Below are 24497 nucleotides of genomic sequence, written 5' to 3' on the forward strand. Positions count from 1 at the left end.
GAAACAGGATCTTGCTGAATTGCTTAGGGTCTCCTTAAGTTTTGTTTTGGTACCAGGCATTGAACTCAGGGGTACTCCACTACTGAGCTACATCTCCAGCCCTATTTTGTATTTTATTTAGAGACAAGGTCTCACTGAGTTGTTTAACACCTCACCTTTGCTGAGGCTTCACCCAGTTTTTTTTTTTTTTTCTTCTTATTTTAGTTGAACATGGACATAGTACCTTTGTTTTACTTATTTATTTATTTTATGTGGTGCTGAGGATCGAACCCAGTGCTCCACATGTGCAAGGCAAGTGCTCTACCACTGAGCCACAACCTCACCTAGTTTTTGAGGCTGGCTTTGAACTTGTGATCCTGCATCAGACCCTACCATCTGCAGGGTGGGGGGATGGCCTGGCCAGGCAGGCTGCTTTGGGATTACAGGCTGTGCCCTGATTGTGTAATACTTTTCAAATGAACTGTATTTACCATTCTGTGCATGCTTGTTCATCTTTAAAATGGATTTAATAATTCCAACTTCATAAAGTATGAGGATTACATGAGTTAATATGGCATATACTTTGAACAGTAGCTGGCCAAATAGTAAACACTCAATGCTTTTACTTGGTAAGCACCTAACAAGTATAAGCTTATTATTTATTATGGTACTAAACTTCAGAGTTTTGTTATCAAGGAACTAAGGGTTGGTAGGAGACAGCCTACCAACCAATGAATAAAATGCAGAAGTAGAATTGTGCCCAAGTGCCGATGTAGGAAAGTAGGGTGCGACTGGGCCATTCCAGAGGGTACCATTCACAGACTGATAGTAATTTATGAAGGAGTGTAAGCCTGAGAAGATGATTTTTAGTTGAAAGAATAGTGTATGCAAAGAGCAGATTTTGGAATTAACTTGTGGTTTGTTTCTGCTGTTGTATAAAGTCAAGGAGGGAGTATTAGAATGTGAGATTCTGTGGGGTCAAGTCTGTCACACTTTTCAGAGGAGGAACTAAGATTCAGGAGTCAGCATCAGTAACAGGATTAGAGTTGGTATTATGATCATAAACACAATAATTATACATTAATGAAGTTGTTTATATTATATACCCAGTACTGTGCAGCACTTTTCCTCAGAAGAGTAGGTGGTCCTGAGTGTAATATTATTCATGCTGTTCAATAAGCATTTTATGAATTAGTAGCTCAGAAATTAGGCTGTTTGTAAGTGTGGAGAACAGTATATAGTAGAAGTAGTTGAGAATGGGAGGAGGAGGAATGTAAAATTCAAAATTAATTTTGTGTGGAATATATCTACCCAAATTCGGATTGAACAGCCCTGGTTTGAAAAAGCAAAATGCTTCAAAGTCCAAAAATTTTTTGTTGCATGCTGACCTGAGACCACAAATGGAAAATTACATACCTTGAAACTTTGTTTCATGTGTGAAATTACTGGAAAATATATAAGATTACCTTCAGACTATATTTAAAATTAATTTCCTGTTTTGTCTAGGACCCCATCCAAATTCATTATGTATATCCAAATATTCTAGAATCAAAAAATAAAATAAAACACTTTTGGCCCCAAGCATTTTGTGTAAGGGGGGTACACAATTTATATGTAACTTATGTGTACATATGTGTATATATAAATTTATATTTGTTTTTAGAGACTATTCTGCATGGCACTAAGAATAGGCATATATAAACAAGATATAACTATAAAGCTCTTATTAAAAGAACTAAAATTGTATTTTAAGTGTATTTTATTCCTTAGCAGAATTCATTATTCATGTGACTTAAATAATCTGTTTTGCACATTTTAAAATAGGCTGGTACATTGTCAGTAAAAATGAAAAACGAAGCCCATGGTATCTCCATATCATGAATTCTGTCTTAATAGTATTATAAAAGGAAATACTAATTTAAGTATTTTCATAAGTTATGTGCTTTTTTCTTTTTTCTACAGTATTTGTAAATAACTTAAAACTTACATCTTTTGCTCAGATTTCACCTGTTAACCTTTCATTTTATTGTTTTTATCTCCCCCCATGTATAAATTGCATACATTATGACTTTTTACTTCTAAAATGATCAGTGTGTATTGTCTAGGAATAGAGATATTCTCTTGACAAACCACAGTACAGTTTTTAATTTCAGTAGATTTCAAGTTGATAAGACAATTTTGTATAATCTACTGCCCATATTCCACTTAATGTCATTTGACCCATTAATGAGCCTTATAGCATTTGTCTCCCTCCAGTACAAAATTCAATTCAGAATCCAGTCCAGGCTAGGTGTTGTACTTTTATTTTTCTGTAGCTTCATTTAATCTGGAACATTTCTACAGTTAACCATTTTTTTTTAAAACTTGCATTTTTTATGTACCATTTTTAAAAATTTTAAGAAAAATTTTTAACTTTTTTCCCTTTGTTACATTTTCCTAGTGTGAGCAAAGAAATATTATTTTTCTCCTATTAATGTGTATTATGTTAATTGATTTCTCATCATTGAGCCAATATTGGATTGTGGGACAAATCCCTCTTGGTTATGGTTTATAATAATCCTTTTTATGTTACAGAATTCAGTTTGCTGGTATTTTGTTGAGGAATTATGCATCTTATTCAGGTGGAGTTTTCTAGTTATGCTTATCTAGTTTTGGTAGCAGGGCTTCATAGAATTGAGTTGGGAAGATTTCTTCTATTTTGGGGGGAAGAGTTCATAAAAAAAAAAAATTGGCATTTTTTTTTTCTGTAAATGTTTGGTAGAATTAATCAGTGAAGCCATCTGAGCATGGATTTTTTTTTCTTAGTAGCTTTTCTATCTTCTAATGGCTATTCAGCTCTTAAGTCAGTTTTCGAAGTTTGTTTCTTGGAATTTGTCCATTTCTTCTAAGTTGTCCTAATGTATTTGTATATAGTTGTTGATGAAATTCTTCTATGATTTTTATTTCTGTAAGGTAGGGTACATAGTAATATCCTGTTTTAATTTCTGATTTATCTTTTTTTTTTTTTTTTGGTTGTTGTTGGTAAGACTAGCTAAATGTTTGCCATTTTGATTTTACCAAAGGACCAACTTTCATTAATTTCTCTATATTTAATATTCTCTACTTCATTAATTTCTTCTAATGTAATTTCTTTGCTTCTGGATTGCTTTAGCTATGGTTTTATTTTTCCATTATCTAAAGGTGGGAGGTTAGGCTATATTGATTTGAGATTTTTTTTTTTTTTTTTTTGTATAACATATTTTCAGATATTTCCCTCTGAGCACTCCTTTCATTGCATCCTATAAGTTTTCATATGTTATGTTTTCATTTTCACTTATCTCAAAAGTGTTTTTTGATTGGGACTTTTTTCTTTGATCAGATTCCATTGTTTTTAAAAAGTCGTTAGAACATCTACCTTTTAAATGTCTTAGGGCCTTCACTATAGGAGATCAGAGCCTAGGAATTCCTTGAGCCCAGTTTTATTCTTCTGTACATGTTTCTGTCGCTCTCTGTCCTCATCTATACCTCCTGAAAATAATTTTCAAATCAAGCATTGTAAGGGAAAAGTCCTTAGTGGCAGCTAGTTGTTGGGGTATGTTTAAAAGGCAGATCCTGGTGAGCCATCCTGTTGGGTATAGCTAATGGCATGAAAAAATTACTTAAATTTGAGGTTTGACAAGAGTTTATGAACTACGGACTAAAATTGGGTTTGGAAGAGATCTTACAGCTTATGAAGTCCAATCTCTATCCAATATTAGTGTCTCTTTTAAATATATCTTGACAGATGGTTATCTAGCTTATACTACAGTTCCAAGGCTAATACTTCTATCTGCTTTAGATGAAATTATAGTGAGCCTGCTCATCAAATTGTGGAAGATTTGAGAAAAGCACCAAAGCAATAAAATTGGAATCTTAAACATCTTGGCAAAATGCAACAATGGGTTGAATCTAACAAGATGACTTAAAACTAAAAAATCCTTTTTAAGTCCTGAACAAGCATATATTCCCTTCCACCCAACCCCCAAATTACCAAAAAGCCATACAGAGATGGAGCAGGGAGAGGTGGAATTGTCCTAATAGTATACCTGCATAAGTCTTAAAAGTTTTAATTGATCATAAATTTTATCTGAATTGGTAGTGTAAAAGTGGTGCTAATTTAGAAGAGCCAAAATGTCATGTGAGGAATCATTAAACAGTTTTTCAGCTATGAAAAAGATGAGCCAGTGAGCATGATAGCAGCCTTCCAACATCTGAAGGATTGACTTGAGAAATTAGATTTGGGTATGTTTGTTTTGGTTTTGTTGTATGCTTTTGTTTTTGCCTCCAGTGGTTGAAACTAGAACCATTTGTCAAGTCCTTCTTTCTTCAAAAGTACTCTGCTGTGGGTATAATATTTATATCATAGTATAAAAGATGATAATTGGTAGATGTGGCTTCAAAAGAACTTATAATTTTGTTGGGAGATAGTGGAAAGCTGCTTTCAAAGGAGAAAGAAATCACATCTGATTAGAGAATCAAGAAGAGAATTCTTGGAAGAAATTAACCTTTGAATTGAGCCTTTTAGGATAGGTATAATTTCTTTTCCTTTTTTCTTAGTATGAAAATGCTTCATCATTATAGAAAATTTCCCAAAACTCGAGAGTTTAAAGAAGCAAACAGAAAAAATCCAGTTAAATGGAGGTAGTCTGTAATAAGTTTAGTGGCAAGGAAATGGAGTGTGTGAAATGACTAATGTAAAAGATGACAGATAGTAGCTAGAGTTGGGTATGTAGAATGTGGAAGTAAGAGGTTTGCTTTTTGTTCGAACTTTTTAATTTTATAAAAATTTGGAACTTCTCTTGTGTTAAAGATTTCTAAAATACGAATCTGAAGCACATGATACAGGTACATAGTTTTTAAAAAGTCAAATAATTACCAGACTTTTATAATGAAAAATATCCCTGCAGAAAGTCTTCTTGACCTTTCCTCATTCTCTGGAGGTTAACTCCTTTCAACCTTTACCTGTTTCTCCTGTTATTTAATATCATGTTTTCTGATAACTTGCCCTGCTACTGTTTTTTGATATGCCAGTTTAGATATTGTTGTTTTTGTGTTTTTGGCACTGGGAATTGAATCCAGGGGCACTTTACCACTTAGCTATATCTCCAGCCCTTTTCATTTTGGGACAGGGTGTAAGTTGCTCAGAGCTTTGCTAAATTGCTGAGGCTGGCCTTGAACTTGTGGTCTTCCTGCCTCAGCCTCTTGAGTTGCTGGGATCACAGGGGTGTGCCACCATAGCTGGCATCCAGTTTCAGATACAGTTAATAGATTTCCTACTATGAAATGTATAAGACTCTCATTCTAACATCTCCCAAAATCCACACTTATTACCTATACCATACTACAAAACATTTTATCAAGTTTGTTAATTTGTATTCAATATTTTCATTATTACTGCTATGTAAATATTATGGCATTAATTATACTTACTTTATTATATATTTTTTTCCAATTTAGATGATTTTTTTTTCACATTCTTCAACTTAATCCAGTTTTATGTCACAAAACTTTGTAGTTCTCTTTAAAAAAAAAAAATCTAGATCATCACTTTTGGGCTCTCAATTACATGGCCATGTTTTTGCTCTCTATAATTGACTTTCAGATTGAAATTGAGAACATTTCAGATAACTGATTATTAGTGTAACATTTTAATATTTAAAAGAGCTGTAAAATCTATATTACCTCGTAACATTCTTAATTTGTTTTATGAGTTACTTAATAAGTATCAACATATATATACATTTTACACTTATTCTGTAATTAAATAATAAACAATATTTATATTTGATTTTATAGGTAGCTACATCAGGCTGGGTGGCAGGCAGATCCAAAGGATATCATGAAGTTTCCAGGATCTTTGGAAAACCAGAGATTGTCTTTCCTATTGGAAAAGGCAATCTCTAGGGAAGCCCAGATGTGGAAGGTGAATGTGCCGAAAATATCTACAAATCAGGTAATGACTTCTCTGTTTAGATAGATGAGTTTTATTAGAGATAAGTACACTAGTGCATATATATAATAATTTCTTGACACTGCATTGGATAAGTATGTACCATTAAGAACATGCTCACATCTCCTTGATTCTTCCTGAAACAAGAATTAAACTGTTTTTGTTGTTTTCTGAGTTACAGCTATAAGAAGATAGTTATGTCATTCATTTTCTTCATGGTTTGACTAACAGTAAGATATCTTTACTTCTAGGCTTACAGTTAGACTTACAGGTAGAACAAAATTTATTACATTATATTTAGTGAACCAAAAAATCTATCAGTATTTGTAAGGAGTTCAAGTGAGGAACTCAGGTAACCCAATATTGGAAGCCTCTTGGGAAATAGCCAGCTAAATTCATAATTACTATTGGCTGTATATCTTTGAGAGATTTTTATACTTATATCATAAAATTATTATGTTATTTTTTAAGCAAATAACTATTAAGAGTATTCATTTCAAAAGTTGATTATATAAGATGTGTTATACATCTTTTTAATCCTAGTATCTAGCATGGTGCTTGGGATATAGAATAGCAAGAAATTTGTAATATGCATGGGTGAATGAATAAATGACAAATATCTAAGACCCTTTTGTGTTATTGTTCACTCAAAAGATTATTGAAATTGTAATCTTTTTCTTATTTCCTACAAGCTGAAGAAATATGTTCTGCATTTACTGTTTCTTATTTGTCATTTTGCAAATTGAAGATTAATTGACTTGAATGAGTATCTTCTGTGGTAGGAATATTTACATATGGTATCATTTTCTTTTTTTCTTGATACTGAGGATTGAAGCAAGGGGTGCTTAACCACTGAGCCACATCCCCAGCCCTCTTTTATATTTTATTTAGAGATGGGTCTCCTGATTTGCTAAGTGCCTCACTAAGTTGTTAAGGCTGGCTTTGAACTCAAGATCTTCCTGCCTCAGGCTCCCAAACCCCTAGAATTACAGGCGTGAGCCTCCGCAGCTGGTTTGTATATGCTGTGATTTAACATAGCGATTAATCCTCTGAAATAAGCAATACTGTTTAATTTGCTTAAGACTTTAGCTAATAAGTTACAATTCAAACCTTTACCTTTATACTTTTTTAAAAATTTTTTGTCTGTATGTGTGAGTTTTAGATTTCTTTAAATGTTTATTGAATGTTTGCTGTATTCTGGACACTATTCTATAAACTGGGCATATAACAATGGAAAAAAATTCCTGCTTGTATTTTATGACATGCTAGTGAGCCTCATAGTCTTTTAACTGTTGCTTTTAGAACTTTACCTTTCTTCCCTCTCCTCCTATATCCTAGAGCCTGTATGTAACCAACAATAATAAAAAAGATAAACTTTTTTTGGGGGGGGTACTGGGAATTGAACTTCTGAGCTACACCAGCAGCCCCTTTTTTTTTTTTTTTTTTTTAAATGGTATTGGGGATTGAACCCAGGGCCTTGTGCATACAAGGCAAGCCCTCTACCAACTGAGCTATATCCCCAGCCCAGCCCTTTTAATTTTTTTATTTTTAGTTGAAGGTGGACACAATAGCTTTATTTTATTTATTTATATGTGGTGCTGAGGATCAAACCCAGGGCCTCACACATGCTAGGTAAGCACTCTACCACTGAGCCACAACCCCAGCCCTTTTTAATTTTTTATTTGAAAAAAGGTCTTGGTAAATTTCCTAGGCTGGCCTTAAATTTGCAGTCTTCCTATCTCAGTCTCCTAAGTAGCTGGGACTGGGATTGTAAGCGCGGGCTACCACTCCTGACTTCGGTAATCATAAACTTTAACACATAGTCTTTGAAGGCAGTTGTTGCTGTATTACTACTTAATCTGGCCTATTTCTATAGGTGATTTAACAAATTTTAGCAAGGTAACATTAGTACAGTGTTAAAACTTCTAGGAGGAACCCACTTCTTAAGGAATTTCCTTAAATAATGCCAAGTAGAAGTTATTAGTAAAATTTGGGTGAACTTGGTCTGGTGGGGATAGGGAAGAAGGGGCTGTGGATATAAAGAGCTAAGGGTGCTTGACCTACTTGCCAGAGTAACCCCCCAGGAACACTATTTTACTCCTAATTCCTTTGTTCTGCTACTCTCAGGGATTGGCTTTGGCTTTTCTACTGTTTCAACTTTTTTTTTGTTTTCTTTCTTTCTTTCTTTCTTTTTTTTTTTTTGAAGTGCTGGTAATAAAAATGGAAAAATTGAATATTTCAAAGCTTCCTTTTATGCTTGTTTACTCTAGTTTCCTTCTCCTTTTTTCCTTTTCCCCACCTAAACTCTACTTTGAGGTTATTCTCTCTCAATTCTCTTTTAATTTCACTTACTCCCAGTAAGTGATACAAATACTTACTGACACTGTGGTCAGGCAAGACTATATACACCTATCACCTTCTCTATGTGCTTTTACAGCTTTCTGTACTTATGATAGAATATAATAATTTCTTAGTGATTTGACTGTGAATTTCCTTGCATGTGGTAGTGAAACACTGAGTTACATTGCCCAGCCCTTTTTAAAAATTATTTTTGTACTGGGAAAAAATTCCCTGGGGATTGAACCACATCCCCAGCTGCTTTTATTTTTTATTTTGAGACAGAGTCTCACTAAGTTGCTTAGGGCCTTGCTATGTTGCTGAGACTTGCCTCAAACTTGGATTGTCTTGCCTCAGCCTCCAGAGTTTCTGGGATTCCAGGTGTGCACTACCACATCTGGCTTTTAAAACACAGGCGCTTTGATCACTGGGCTATATGTGGTGCTAAGTGTATCAGAATTGCCCAAAAGGGTTCTTAAAAATAGAGATTCTAGGCCTGACATCTATTCATTTATTCTTTCAATTTAAGTAAATTATGTTTTTCAGGAAATTTATTCACTTTATCTACATTTTTCAAATTTAGGTGAATTTGTCCATAATCTTAACATCTGAAGACCTCATAATGGTGCTGCTTTTAAAATTTTTGAATTAACAATTTATGCTTTTCTTTCTTGTTCAGTCTTGCTAAAGATCTGCCAATTAGACTTTCAGTTCTATTGATTTTTCCTTATTGTACACTTATTTTCTTAAAATTATTTATTTGCTCTTTCTACTTTGTGTAAATTCATCTATTCTCCTTTTACTCTTATTTCTTATATTAAAACTTTTCTGATAAAAATCTAGGTCTTTTTGCCTATTTTAAAAATTTGTTTCTTGTTTTGGTCATGCCTAATAATTATTATTTAATGTTGAACATTGTGTTATATAAATTGCTGAAACTTCAATTGACAATCCAATCCCTTCTTTTAGAGAGCTAACACTTTACTCTGAGGAGGGACTGAACTGATGGAGCCTGGGTTGCAGTCGGATACAGTTTTATCTATCTCTGGTTTGCCCCAATTCCTAGAGTGAATCTGTTGGTTCCAGCTGAGAGCTTAGTTTGTTCCAGGACCCTCTTCCTCCTGAAGGGTGCTAAATTGTCCTCTAAACTCATGATTGCTTTTCAGGGTTTTTTTGCTTAGCATTTAAGTTCCCTGTGTCTACCTTCAGTATTTCATTCAGAAAACTGTCTTAAAGGGGGAAAATCAGCTGAGAATGGCATACAGATCTTTGACCACTCCCCACTAGGTTCTTGGCTCATCGAATCTTCAAATTTTGACTCTAGCTCTGTAAACTCTGAAAGCTCTGTTAGTTTTAGTCTTTTGCCCTCCTTGGGAAAGGAAAACATCCTAAAGAAAACTACAGAATGTCTACTCATCTCTTTTTGTTTACTCCCTCTCCAGAATCTTGGCTCCTCGTGGCTTAGTTGTTCCAGTAGTTCCGGTACCTTTTAAAAATAGGTTGTTGTAGCAGCTTTTCTAGTTATTCTCAGTTGGGGTGTAGGTTTGCTGCCACTTACTTAATCATAACTAAAAGCAGAAATATAATCTTTTAAAAATATTGAACACAACTATTATTAAAAAAAATATTGAACACAATAGGTGTAATGAGATGCTGTGAAAACACAGGAGGGTACTTAGCTCTTGAGTTATCAGGAAAAGTGGTAGAGAATGACCACTGAAATAGCATAGAAAGATATAAAGCAGGTGAAGTGAAGACAGGTGTGTGTTCCAACTAGAAGGAACAATGTTATTAGCACAGGAGCACTGGCAAGAGCAAGGAAGAATCAAATAGAAGTACTATTAGAGCATGAAATTTAAGGCAGAAAATGATGGAAAGTATATGAGACTGGAAAGATTGGTGATGGAGGGATTTGTATGCCATATCTCAGGGACGGCACTTTAATCTTAAGAGATAATGGCCAACCTTTTAGAGTTCAAAGTTGAGCAGGATGTATATTTAATGAAAAAGACCTGCAGCATGTAGAATTATGTATAGATTTTCTTTAGAATTTTTTTTACTCAATTATTTGCTTTCTACTTTTCTTTGTGGAATTCACTATTCTTCAAATATAGATTTATGAAATATAGCAGTCTGTTTTACCATGTTGATGACAATGTAAATTCTCCTTGAGACTGGTTATTCAACCACCTTACTGAATTCTCTTAACCTTGTTTGAGCAATCCATATGGAAAGAAGAAAATATAAAAGTTCCATTGATAAAACCAATAAATATTATCTAGTTTGCTCATTTCCTCCTTTCTTTCATCCTTTCTTTATTTAGATGAATGGAAATAGAATTACTTAATGGAATTTACTTTTTTGTAATATTACTGGTTTTAGTACGTTTGAATTGGATTTGATAAAGTGATCTTAAGGTTAGTATTACTTCAGTAAGAGTGTCTTATTAAACTGGGTTTCTGTGGTTGCTGCTACTAATTTTGGCTAATGATGACATGCTTTCTTGGTCCTATTATGATCTCTTTTCATGATTATCATGTTTAAAAGGTAAATTCTTATATGATATTTCATAAATTCTTTATTGTCTTCCGAGAATCAGGTAGCTTAAAGGTAGATAAGGAGAAAATTAGTATTCATTCTGTATGTGTGCTTTATATGGTAAATCACTTAGTTAACTTTAGTATGGTAATTTCCATATAACTGTTCTGTTGTATTATGTCATCTTTTGTGATACTACTTAAACTTTTGGTTGTTTAATGTCAAATATCAAATGATATTATTTAATTTAGTCTGTTATTCAGAATTATTTTTTCTTCCTTTAAACACCTACCTCTGCTTTTGTGAATTTATTTTTATTGATTTGTTTGGCTGGCTCACTTGATATTGCTTTTCCTTCTCTTAAATGGTTAATTTCCTTTGGAAATTTTTTTGACTGCTTTCACTTCCCAGCAATCTTTAGGAGTAGAACTAGATCTTAGAAAAGCGGGGCTTTATAGAAATATGGTTTATTATAGAACTAAGGACCATGTTAACAGATACTTGATCCGGGTCCTAACTGCAAGACTGTATATCTTTCTCTTACCTAGAGAAACCATAGCTCCAGACAGTGGTGTTTTGCTGCCCTTTTCAGACTCTTTGTGATAGGGATAGCCTTTCTCAGAGTATTAATAATGGCCTTATTCCATTTTCCACTTTGATATCAGACAACAGTCGTTAGGGCATAAATTCCCCTGCTACTCTGATGCGTGTGGCAAGAACCCATCAAGCCCATAACTTTAGTCTCATGAACTACCTTAAGTTCTTATTCCCCTTCTTCATAGAATGATATGACTATTCTTAAGAATGATTTGTAGGAATCTCTTCTGTCAACCTTGATGTGATTTGCAAGTCTGAGGAGTTTAACTAAAATTTTATTGCCTTCAGGTTGATATCATTTCTATCCTTCAGAGTAAAGTTCACAGGCTTCCACACCATGACTCCTTTTCTTGCAGCTACAATGATCACCCTGTCCCCTCACTTTTAAGTTACAAATTATGTGTTATCACAAGAAGCTCTTGTTTTACTACTACACTGGGCCAGGTCCCCTTCCCTGCAACCTCATCATACCTCTTTCCATATTTTATTGACATTTTTTATGGCCTACCTCTCCGCATTTCTTAATGCGTTATTGCAGGGTCATTCCAAAGGTAAGTGAACAAAAAGTGTGTATGTGGTAGTTAACCTCAAAATATTAGTTATAATTGAGTTTAGAATTAGGTGTAAAAATTATGTGTGATAAATTGGTTTGGCTGACACAAAGGAACACTTTACTTTGTTGTGCCAAAGCTAAAAAGTGAAGTGACAGGAAGTCAAGGAGGAGGAGTTGGAATAAAATTAGAACAGAAACTAGCAGATGCATTGGCAGAAATTATAATGAGCAGCAAGCCATATGTTCCCCCATAACACTAGAGAAAGCCAAGAAAAATCAGAAGTCACAGCTAAAATTCCTTTTTGAGGAGATACATTGTTAGATATATAGTGTTTAATGGCTATTAATGCATCTTTGTATTATAAAGGAATAAATTTCATAAAGTTGACAACTAAAGGATCAAGGAATGAGATAAATAATATGTTTTTTAAAAGATTTTGATGAAATGAAACAGTGATAAAGACTGCAATGCTTGTATTATCTCCACTTGTCTGGAACTCACTCTTACTGAGAATAGTCTTTTCCACATACTCTGTTGTGTTTAACTTTTGTAGGAGTGGTACTCATAAGGACGTTTCATTTAGCTTTAGATTATTACTAGTTGTTGTTTAGTAATGACTGAAACTCAAAAGAGTAAGTATCTAAATCAGTGTTGCTTTAGAATGTGTTACCCTCTAAAAATTAAGCCTCGGGAGTTAAAAAAAAACAAAAAAACATGTAGGGATGTTAAAACAAAAGCAAAATGTTTGTGTTTATGGCAGTCTTTACCAGTAATAATTCAGTTCAGGTCAACTTCTATTTCATTGTTTTCCCATCATCTTTAACTGGAATTTATTTGTTGTCCTAACATTTATTACTACTGATTTATTTTATAATGTGCTATCATTCTGTTATCAGAGTCCATTTATGCTTCCTAACATAAGTTAATAGCTATTTACTGCCTTAGAAATTCATTCTTACTCTCAAGAATTGGGAAAATTTAATTATAAAATCACTGTCAATTGATATTAGTTTGTTTAAATTTTAAAATCATATATTCCCTGAACATTAATTAATGTAGATACCTGTTGAAGTGATGTAGTAAAGATTTTAATAAAGAGTAAAAGTATATTGGTATTGATATTAATGCAATAACCAGTACACAAAGTTTTATCTTCACCTATCTCAAGTCTGATTTTGAGTAATCTTAAAAGACATTTTTGTTGTACAAATGTAATTTCTGTAATAAAAACAGAAGTTTTTATGAGAAACAATTCTAAATTATATTCTTATGGTAACTAACACTTTGTTGTCTTTTAATTTTATTTATTTTTTAATTATTCCCTTATAGAATGTTTCCCCATCCCAGAGAGATGAAGTAATTCAATGGCTGGCCAAACTCAAGTACCAATTCAACCTTTACCCAGAAACATTTGCTCTTGCTAGCAGTCTTTTGGACAGATTTTTAGCTACTGTAAAGGTAAAAATTTTAATATTTAATAATATTTAATATTTACACATAACTTTTCCTTGAGAGTTTAGATATTAAACCACAGGTTATTGGTATACATGGTATAAAGTATAAATGAAGAACTTTCTTGGATAATGATGTTATGTACTCATGTCAAGATATAATGTCTTCTATTGTTTTTAAAATTTTGTGTGTCTAATTGTACTCTTTTTGCTACAAATACTCATAACTCATATTTACCCTATGAAATTTTGTTGTTTTTGTGGATTGATCCCAGGGGTCTTCGCTAATGAGCTATATCCTCAACCCTTTTTATTTTGAGACAGAGTCTCACCAAATTGCTTAAGGCCTTGCTAAATTTCTGAGACTTTGAACTTGGGATCCTCCTGTCTCAGCCTCCCAAGTTGCTGAAATTTTGATCTCTTTATTTAGTACAAACCATATAGCATTGGCAGAGTGTCTAGCCATCTTCTAACATGTTGGTGTACTAGAGGTGGACAGTTTAATCAGACTTAAAAAAGTGTAATAAGTTTTTTGCACATTTTTCTCTGTCATTCTTATTTATTAAATATGCATAGTCTGTGATTTTCCTGGACAATATGTAAATACTTTCCAGAAACATACTTGGGGATGTAAAGAGGTCATAAAATGACTTTGTTGTGTGTATATGTGAGTGTGGGTTTTATTTATTTTTTCGTACCAGGGATTGAATGTAGGGGCACTCAACTACTGAGCCACATCCCAGCCCTATTTTGTATTTTATTTAGAGACAGGTTTCACTGAGTTGCTTAGCGCCTCACCTTTGCTGAGGCTGGCTTTGAACTCAAATGATTCTCCTGTCTCAGCCTTCCAAGTTGCTGGGATTACAGGTGTGTGCCACCGCGCCCGGCTAGAATGCTGTTATTTATCTCTGTCTTCTGTCTTTACCCTCTTCCCTTTCCCTTTACTATAGCTAACCTTTCTTTCACAGGTAATTCCATAGAAAGTTCAGTTTTCAAAGTTAGCATTCTTTCTTGGGTTGCATATTTTTCAAAATTGGTAATGAACTTACGACTTCTACCATAAAAAATTCTTAGGTTTACTGAAGATTTTAAACACATTTTTGGAAATTCTAGAAATAATTTTTCCAAATATAATCCTATTTTTAAATATTTCTTATTAGGTTTAATCATGTTAACATCAAATAACCGTATTTACAGATGGTTATGTATGGTTAATCTATATTGAAATAGTCTAAAATGTAGCTTAAATTAAAGACACTTAGACAAAAACCATAAAAGGGCTGCAGTAGTGAAGGGAGCCTCAATCCTAGCAGCAGAAATCACTGTGAAACCCTTAAAAATAAGGAGAGGCTAGGGATTTAATTCAGTGGTAGAATGCTTGCCTGTTAGCACATATGAAGCCCTGGGTTTAATCCCCAGCACTGCAGATAATAAAAAACTACTGTCAGCATATCTAAAAAGAACAACAACAACAACAAAGTCTGGATTGGGGATGGGGTTCAGTAGTGGTGTATTTGTCTAGTGTACTCAAAGCCCTGGGCTCAAAATAAACTGTATAGATGGATTGTAATATATATAATCAGCCTGAGAACTAATGTTTTTTAAAAAACATTATTGGGGGCTTGGGACCCTTAGTGGTAGAGCCCTTGCCTAGCATGCGTGAGGCACTGAGTTCAATCCTCAGCACCACATAAAAATAAAATGAAAATGTTTCCTTAAAAAATTGGGATTCTTTTTATTAATAAATTTTTTATTGGTACCCTTGTTTTAGAAGTAGTAGTGTTTGCCTAGAGTTGTTAGGTTCTTATCTTTGTAAAGAATTCAGTTTATTTCAGAGATGAGGGTTTTATGTATTATATACATGGAGAAATAAGAACCCATAGAAAACTGTCCTAGCAACAAAATTAAATTTACTTTCTAGATTACCAGTGTCATGTCCCTTAACCTCTGAGACTAGTTTCTCAACTTTAAAAGGAAAACCTGATAGACATGATATTATTTTTGGACAGGACTTTTTAACTCTAAAGCTCTGATTAATAATTATTTTCAAATGTTTATAGTATTGAACCATGTTTTATTTCTCTTGTGAACAAAGGATTGAAAGATCTGTAGGCTGTGCACCACTTATGCGGAAGCATAATATAAACATTGGTATGTTTATATCAGTTTAAAATAAGTGTTTAAACAGGTCATACTGTTTGTATGTTATTTAACTTGAACATCTTTGAATTTAATATGGCTAAATTGTTTGAATTAATAAAAATAGCATTTTGGTGCTGCATTGGCAGACACCTTGAACATGAGCCTATTTTATTATACATAGGAAAACAGGCAAATTCAAGTCATTTTGTGTTAAACCCAAGAAAGATTTTTTTTTTACCACTAATCTTGTATGTCTTTTTAGGGCCTTTTCTTTCTTACGAAGTAGGTATGTGTGTGTTTGTGTGTGTGTGCACGCGTGCATATGTGCAAGGAATTAGAAAATTTCTACTTATCTAGCATCATAGTTTTTTAAAGCATTTGGAATATGCTAGTTACTATGGTCTTTTATATTTTTTTTCTTTAATTTCCATAATACCTTGTATATTATCTTATTAATACTTTGTTAGTTTTATTCTCTTTGGCTATCTAACTTTAAAAGTATGTATGCATACACAAATATATTTTTAAATTTGGGGGACATTATTAAATTCTTGTAAAATGAAGCTTTTTGCTGGGTAGAGATTGACTTTATAAGCTAACTGACTAAACTTTTCAATAGTGGAATAATTTTATTTCCATAGAATAGCTCATGCCTAAGGTTGTGATGTTAAGTTAGCTCTGAGCTAGAAAGGAATTGATAGAAATTGAATTAATTGAATTCTATAGAATTGTGTGTACTTGTCTCAGCATATTTAGTCAGCATATTTAGTTTTCAAACTTTAAACTCTTTAAAAAACTACTAAAGGTGCTTTTTTTTCCCTTTTTCAAAATTTTAGGCCCACCCAAAATACTTGAGTTGTATTGCAATCAGCTGTTTTTTCCTAGCTGCCAAGACTGTTGAAGAGGATGAGGTAATAAATCCTTTCAAGATTAGTTGTTTCTCTTTTTTCTCTTATTAACTTGCCTTTTGTTTGCCAAGACAAAAATTTAACGTGAATTTATTTCTGTCTTCTTCCTGTTCCCCTTTTCTTTGGATAGAAAATTCCAGTACTAAAGGTATTGGCAAGAGACAGTTTCTGTGGGTGTTCCTCATCTGAAATTTTGAGAATGGAGAGAATTATTCTGGATAAATTGAATTGGGATCTTCACACAGCCACACCATTGGATTTTCTTCACATTGTAACTATACCTAGTCTTTCAGTTTCATATTTCAATATGTATGTAATATATAAATTATACCCAAAATTTTTCTGTAATTTGAAAGAGATTACCCACTCTTTTTTTTTTTTTTCTTTTTGGTACTGATTTTTAGGAAAACTATTTGAAATTAGCTAAGGAAAAGTTAGAAGTATGATATATGTCAAATCTCTGAAGCTAAAGTTGCAAATTTAGAACTTGAGTAATACCTGAGGAGATTACATCAATTTTTATACATAATTTTCTGCACATTTAAATAAAATTAAAATAATAATGTTCTTTTTATTTTCAGTTCCATGCCATTGCCTTGTCAACTAGGCCTCAGATACTTTTCAGTTTGCCCAAATTGAGCCCATCTCAACATTTGGCGGTCCTTACCAAACAACTACTTCACTGTATGGCCTGTAACCAACTTCTGCAATTCAAAGGATCCATGCTTGCTCTGGCCATGGTTAGTTTGGAAATGGAGAAACTGATTCCTGATTGGCTTCCTCTTACAATTGAACTGCTTCAGAAAGCACAGGTAGGCCAGTCTGATTAAATAGAATTCATTTTGTTTTTATTTTATTGGGGTACATAAGACATTTCTAATCTGTAAAGGTAAACTATTCTTTAGAGTAGAAAAGAAGAAAGTGTTATACACTTTAAACTTGTGGGGTAGGTGTCTTTTTCTTTTACAAAATTTGCATTTTTTTAATTATTATTTTCAACCCTTCTAGGTTACTTAATATCTAAGAATTTTGAAAACTGAAGATTCTCAATATATTCCCCTTTAGTTTTATATAAAGTAACTTTGGTTGTGTTTAGTTTGTTAGTAGGTTGATAAATCAGCAACCATCTAAGCAAAATTTCAAGATTTAGTGGAGAAAGTTCTCATTCAAATGTCAAGTTAGTAATAGTGCTATATATTATCAGTTACTTGGAGGGAATCCTTATTGGTTCATTATATCACTAAGTAGAATTCATCAAGTTTAGATCTGTTGCAAACCATACTCCTACCCTTAAAATAAAAGACTGAAGAACTCCCTTTCACTTTTTATGTCTATTTATTCTCATTTAGCAGTACATTTTCTTACTTGTTATATTGATTTTATTTAGAAGACAAATTCTGAGCTTAAAAACATAAAAGAAAAATAATACTTGAATTTGCTGTTCGGTAGGATATTATTGATGATGTTTAATGATGAGCACTCTGAAATTAGGAGACACTTAAGAAGTATCTCAGTGCTAAAACCTTACCTTCTGAGAATTTTGGATCGTAGTTTGTGAGCAGAGAAGAACTGAGTCTTTTCATAAAAAAGATGATCAGACCAATATATTAGCCTGTTGTACTACTTATGTAGTATAACAGGCTGTTTTCCTTTTATAAAGGAGATACATTGTTCTAATAAATACCATATCTTAGATTGAAATAACTTGAGTGTTTCTTTCCATTGAATTAAATGGGTAATGAAAATAAATCCTAAGAGGTAGTTGCTATTTAGTGAGGAGTTTTAGAAACTGTCATAAACTACCATACAAGTGAATAGCATGAACCAGAAAATTGACTTTGCTTGCATCAGGTGTTGGAAAGTAAAGTTGAATATTAATCATCAACATTGGACTGTGAAGTTGGGGAATAGGCATTAATAGAAAACCTCCTATATTACCTTATTTTTTTTATTGGAATGTGACCTATCTTTAAATGCTTCCTGAATTGGCCTATTTGTCTATTCCCAAGGTAGTACAGAAAAAAGTTGCTATGTAAAGTGTTATTGTCATAAAGAAAGAGCAGATTTTGAAGCATAAATAAGAATGTTGTAAATAGAGTAAATTCTGTAGCTTTGTGAACTTATTCTCTATTGAAGAACCCTGGGGAATCCGCTGATTCCCTTTTGTATATTTTGGGAGGGGCTAAAAGAAGAAAGTGTTTACTGAAATTTCTTTTCTTCTTAGCTGAATGAGTATTATAAACTTGATGTTTGACAGGATCTTCTTAGATCAACTCCTTTATTTTACAACTCTAGGGAACTTTGGACTTTGTTAGAGTCACATAGAACTTAACTAGTGAAAAAGACTTAAAAACCAGTGTTTTTTCCATACCACACCACTCTTAAAGAATTTAGTCCAGTGGTTTTCAGAGTTTCTTTTAGAAGTGGAACCTTTTCTTTGCCTTTCTCCTTATAACAAAATTTATACATACAATCCCAGAATAGAGTAGAAAAGTGGCCTTTGTAATAAGCATTCAGGGCAGAGACCTATTGGGGGCAGAGTCCTTACTGATCAGAATGTTTTCCTTTCTATAATCTGTTTGGACATACTTTGAACACTACTGTTCCATTCTTTCTCATATACATTATATGAGTATATTAGCAATTATATTCTACAAACATTTATTGAGAAATCTATGATCTACACATTGGGAAAACAATGATTTTAAAAGAAATAAAGGTTTCCGCTACATGTAGTATTCAAGTTGCAATGGGGAAGATAATAAACCAATACAAGTAAGCTCACAAAACTTGGTAGAGACTTTGGAATTTTGTGTAGCAGTTCTATCTGGCTAAGTTCACCTTTGTTCAGGTTGGAACATCAGGTATAGTATCTTTGTAATTGACCCTTGACAAGGCCTGGTCTAATATAGCATATTTTTGCATCAAACTGAGATCATGCCTGTAATAATAATAATAATAATAATAATAATATTATTATTATTATTATTATTTATTTTGGCAGTGCTAGGGATCAAACTCAGGATCTTGCATATAGTAGACAAGCCCCCAGCCCAGTGCCAGTATTACTTCTGACATGATTCCCAGCATCTAGGTTTGAGGGGGAGGGTCCATTTGTAGACATTTTTGTGCTGTGAAGAGGCCACAATCACTAGGTCTGCCCTCTCTGCATTTGGGACAAGGTATGGTGAGTGTTCTCTGGTTTGAAAGGCAAAACTTCTCCCTCCTGGCCTTTCCCCCTCCCAAGCCAAAATTTTGTACTGCCTCTTGGTCTCTACTCTGGGACAGCTCAACCTTTTTTTACCCTTCTCTTCTTGCTCTGTTTAATGGCTGTGCTCACGTTCTCCCTGTGACTAATGTGGCCCACTCTTATATAATCTCAGGGTGTTAACTCTACCTAGATTAGTGTGGTGATCTCCCTAATTTCTAGTGAAGAAGTTCGTCAGTTTTCTAGTTTAAAACTAAAGTAGAGAATTGAAAAGGCTGACCCTCCCCACCAGAGTCTTCTCGTTATTCCTAAAGGTGCCTAAGGTCACACTTCCAGCACGTATTTTCAGTGCTGCTTTCTGCCCACCAAACCCAAATCTATTTGGACCTATCCCTTTGTCATACTGTTGTACTTCTGTTTCTCATCAGTAACATATCTGAAATCTGTTTTAGTGCTTCTTAACCTATCTCCTTGTTAAACTAAATTAGTCTTGTTTTTCTGGCAGAGGATACATCATATTAAGATTTGGGGAGACAGTCATTAAAATTAATAATGGTTCTACTGGCACCAAGTAATTAGAAAATGTTCATTTTAAATGTTTTTAACAGATCCATTAGAGGACTTGTCTAGTATCTAGAGTTGTGGAAATTTCAGTATTATGTACATTTGGTTTTGCCACTGGATCTCAATAAGGATTTTTTTCTTTAGAAAAAGGTCAGATTGTTACTAGATGAGAGGTTTAATTTGATGTGTTCTTTTGGACAGAGGACTGCCTTGAGACTTGGGTGGAAGATAGAGCGCATACAGATAGTATTAGTTTGATTTGGGGGTGGGGTTCTGCTGGGAATTGAACCCGGGGCCTTGTGCATGCAAGGCAAGTACTCTTCCAACTGAACTATGTCTCCTTTTACTGACATTCTAGCTATTATTTTCTGCCAGTCTTCACTTCTAAAACAATTCCATATTTCTTTTTTTTCCCCTACACAGAACGATTATGGTGACTTAGTCTTTCTACATATATGTATCATTTTTCAGGATTCTTCCATAGTATTATGCCCAGTGATCAAAGCTTTAATATTTTTATAATTTTGCTTTTCTGAGTTGCAACACATCATTTAGTTGCTAAAGAACAAGTTTGTTAAACTTGGAACATTTTAGAAATAATTTCTACACCATAGTCTTTTTTCCCCACTATCCAATTTCTTTTATCTCTAGTACTTCTCTTTTATAAGCTGCTCAAAATATTGGCAGAAGCCCCAGTGCTTTTTTCCCAGTATTTCACCATAGGCTAGCTTATTCTACATCTCTGGGTTCTACATATGACCCAGCCTACAATAGTAAGCTTGATGTTGGGGGACTATCTTAAGTATTATTTTATTTAAGGAAATAAATTCCTAATACTAGCTAATGTCTTACCAGTGGTGTGTTATCAAGTGCTCTTCAAAGTAGGGACAAAATATCAGTGAACAAAACAGTAGATCTTCAAATGCCATTTTCATGTTTTATTTCTGACAGTTTGAGGTAATTTTATGTCTGTATTACATGATGACTAACACGAGACTGTCATCCTTTCCTGGTTAACATATAATGAATATATTTAGAGATAAAATTAATTTTTGTGACCAAATATGTTCTTATAGAATGTTTTATTTTCCTTTGATTTCACTATAAAGAATTGAAGACACTCATATACTAAATGCTGCAGGTTATATAGGAATGAATAACACTTATTAAGAAAGGTCCAAAATACCTACAGAGTGCACAACACTAAGTGATCCCTGATAAATGTTCAAAAGAAGCTTCCTGAAGGTAATAGGGTTTAGTTAGGCTAGAGGCAATGGGTAATGCAGTTTCACAGGTAGAAACAGGATAAGCCAGGATAAAGAAAGAAAGGGAGAAAATTGTATATAAATAGACCAGGCCTTTTGGTAGGAATGTAGAGCATAAATTTGGGATATGTTAGGAAATAGGGCTGGAAAATGAGGTTTGGGCTGATTATAGATAATAAGCTAAATTCCTTTTCCTTATTTGATATTTCTGGTAGGCATTGGGGTACTACTAGAGAAATTTGAATAAGCTAGATATATATGATGTTGTATGTTATTTAGACAGTGCTATAATTACAGGTAAAGTAAGACTTTTTACCCAGTTAAGATTTTTAGAGGCCTTACTTGTACAGGCATTCTACTAGAAACTTAGTGATGTGATACAGTGCTTATAATATGAGATCTTTTAGTCTATAATGGAAAAGCTAAGTGATCAAACAGATTATTCTAATACAATATGGAAAGTATGATGATACTTTGATATAGAAGCAGATGACCATAAATTGGGGGATTCAGAGGGCTGGAATCAAGTGTGACTTCAAAAAAGGACTGATACTTGAACTATCCTGAAGGATAAAAAGGAATAAGCAAAATTCCCAAATCAAATAGAAAGATTAACAAAGATATTGCCTAGTATTTTTAAGTTTTACTGTCTTCTATAAAAATGTGTCTAAAGTTTTAAAGCAAGGTACTGAAATTGTTTTAATTCTTAGATAAGCTTCCCCACCCAATTTTTTTCCCCCTTGCCTCTGGCTTCTTCTTAAATTCTTAATGACTTTTGTATTTATCTTCTACTTTGATCTTCATGGGAAAACATTAGAAAAGGCCAAAAAGGGTAAGGTGAAGGGTAGACAAAAATAATAGACTGGGGGTGGGGTGGGCAGGGATGTGATAAGTAAACAAACAGACAAAAAGACATTGCTTATATAGCAGTGAACAAAAGAGAATAGATTTTTGATCCCAGGTAAATGTTCAGCATATAATTGCAGATATAGAATTCAAGTTCCAGTAGCCAGGTGTGGTGGGTCACACTTGTTATCCCAGCGGCTCAGGAGGCCGAGACAGGAGAATCACGAGTTCAAAGCCAGCTTCAGCAATGGCGAGGTGCTAAGCAACTCGGAACCTGTCTCTAATAAAATACAAAATAGGGCTGGGGATGTGGTTCATTGGTCGAGTGCCCCTGAGTTCAATCCCCGGTACCCAAAAAAAACAAAAAAGAGAATTTAAATTCCCGAAATATTTACATTAGATATGGACACAATTTAAGATGGGGTGGGTAGGCCATAGGCATTTATAAGTTTGAAGTAGATGTGGGAAAAGAAGAGAAAGCTGAAGGAACAAGAGGATGCAGCAAGGAAAAGTGGCCAGCAAAGATTACAATAGCCTATTTTAATTAATGATCAATGTTGTTTTTCCCCCTCCTTGGTCCAGATGGATAGCTCCCACTTGATCCACTGTCGGGAGCTTGTGGCACATCACCTCTCTACTCTGCAGTCTTCCCTGCCTCTAAATTCTGTTTATGTCTACCGTCCCCTCAAGCACACCCTGGTGACCTGTGACAAAGGAGCATTCAGATTACATCCCTCCTCTGTCTCAGACCCAGATTTCTCCAAGGACAACAGCAAGCCAGAAGTGCCAGTCAGAGGTACAGCAGCCTTCTACCATCTCCCAGCTGTCAGTGGGTGCAAGCATACCTCTGCTAAGCGCAAAGTAGAGGAAATGGAAGTGGATGATTTCTATGATGGAATCAAACGGCTCTATAATGAAGATAGTGCTTCTGAAAATGTGGGTTCTGTGTGTGGCACTGATTTATCAAGGCAAGAGGGACATGCTTCCCCTTGTCCACCTTTGCAACCTGTTTCTGTCATGTAGTTAGCTTTCAGTGCAAACTAAGGTTGACTGTTCTGGGAATCAGAATATGCAAAACCAGGAAAGTCTGTAGAGGGCTGTGTATCTTATCCAGCTGGTTTGAAGTGAGCCAGGAAAAAGTTTCTTTTTTTTCTTTAATTTCATTTACTTGTGCAGCTAATTAAATTTTTTAAAGGCCTATAAACACAAAAGATCCAAAATATTTTTTAAAAGTTAAAAAAAAAAAAAACTTCTTTGTAGTATACCAGTTTCACTTTTCTCTGCTAAAATGTAGTTTGCCCCATGTCAAAAATTATACCCTTAATGTTCCGAAAAAGTTCTAAAACTCTAGCAACTGTGTTCCTGTCATCCTGATTTAAATTGTATTGCTTTTGCTTGCTTCTCCACTGAATAGTTAACAAATTTTATGTTCATCTCTATCTTCTGACTTCACTGAATAGGTAACCCTGAATTTTTTTTTTTTAACCAGTTTAATTTAGTATGGCAGCCATGTACAATTCATGATTCAACTCCAGTTAATCTGAAAAGGGTACTTTGGAATTATCCCATATGAATCAGAGGTGGTAGTAGGAAAAAGTTCTCATGTTACCACATGATTTTTTGATCTTATTTCAATTTTTAGAGTTTAAAAACAAAGTAACTTCATTTTTGTTTAAAGTGAAGCTTGAAATGGCATGTAATTAAGACAGATTTGTTGAAAGCATTTTTGACAGTTGTATAAAAGAATTTGTGATAAAGTTAATATATCCCGGTGCTTACCAAAGAAACATGTATGTAACCTATAATTAGATTTTTTTTGTAACTGATTTGTTTTTACTCATTGATAATCAGTAGGAGAGACTGTCTAGATATTGGGGCAGCTCTAATGATTTGAGTCTTGTAATATGTAATAACTGAATTTAGTACCCTACTTTTATGTTAAGCTATTAGGACTTTCTTGATAAAAGTTATTCTCCTCTCCCCCACCCCAATATACCTATGTTTTTCTTAACTTCTGGATCCTGAGCTCCCTTCACAGTCTGAAGAAGGTATCACAGCCAGAACCATGTACTGATGATAAAAAGCCTCTGGAAGCAATAAAAAGTTGTCCTTAATCTTTGTGTCTGAAGTCCCCCCCCCC

At 33.8% G+C, this 24497-nt stretch overlaps 2 protein-coding genes across 4 annotated transcripts in view; one reads left to right on the top strand and one right to left on the bottom strand.

The window, feature by feature from the left end:
• The window catches only part of Ccni (cyclin I), a 26175-nt gene extending 1704 nt beyond the window's left edge, over positions 1-24471 (top strand). The window contains exons 2-7 of one of the 3 annotated variants that reach the window (XM_015499265.2): positions 5794-5950; positions 13303-13431; positions 16403-16477; positions 16605-16745; positions 17056-17286; positions 22940-24471. In XM_015499265.2, the coding sequence (XP_015354751.1) occupies positions 5837-5950; positions 13303-13431; positions 16403-16477; positions 16605-16745; positions 17056-17286; positions 22940-23380 (1131 nt within the window). In that variant the 5' untranslated portion in view covers positions 5794-5836 and the 3' untranslated portion in view covers positions 23381-24471. Of the gene's footprint in view, positions 1-5793; positions 5951-13302; positions 13432-16402; positions 16478-16604; positions 16746-17055; positions 17287-22939 lie in introns of those variants that run through there. The other 2 variants (XM_015499266.2, XM_048784814.1) reach the window with 2 other exon arrangements.
• The window catches only part of Septin11 (septin 11), a 138016-nt gene that overhangs the window by 18137 nt on the left and 95382 nt on the right, over positions 1-24497 (bottom strand). The window lies entirely within an intron of this gene.

This window comes from Marmota marmota, unplaced genomic scaffold (assembly GCF_001458135.2).
Source record: "Marmota marmota marmota unplaced genomic scaffold, marMar, whole genome shotgun sequence".
Taxonomy (NCBI): Eukaryota; Metazoa; Chordata; class Mammalia; order Rodentia; family Sciuridae; genus Marmota; species Marmota marmota.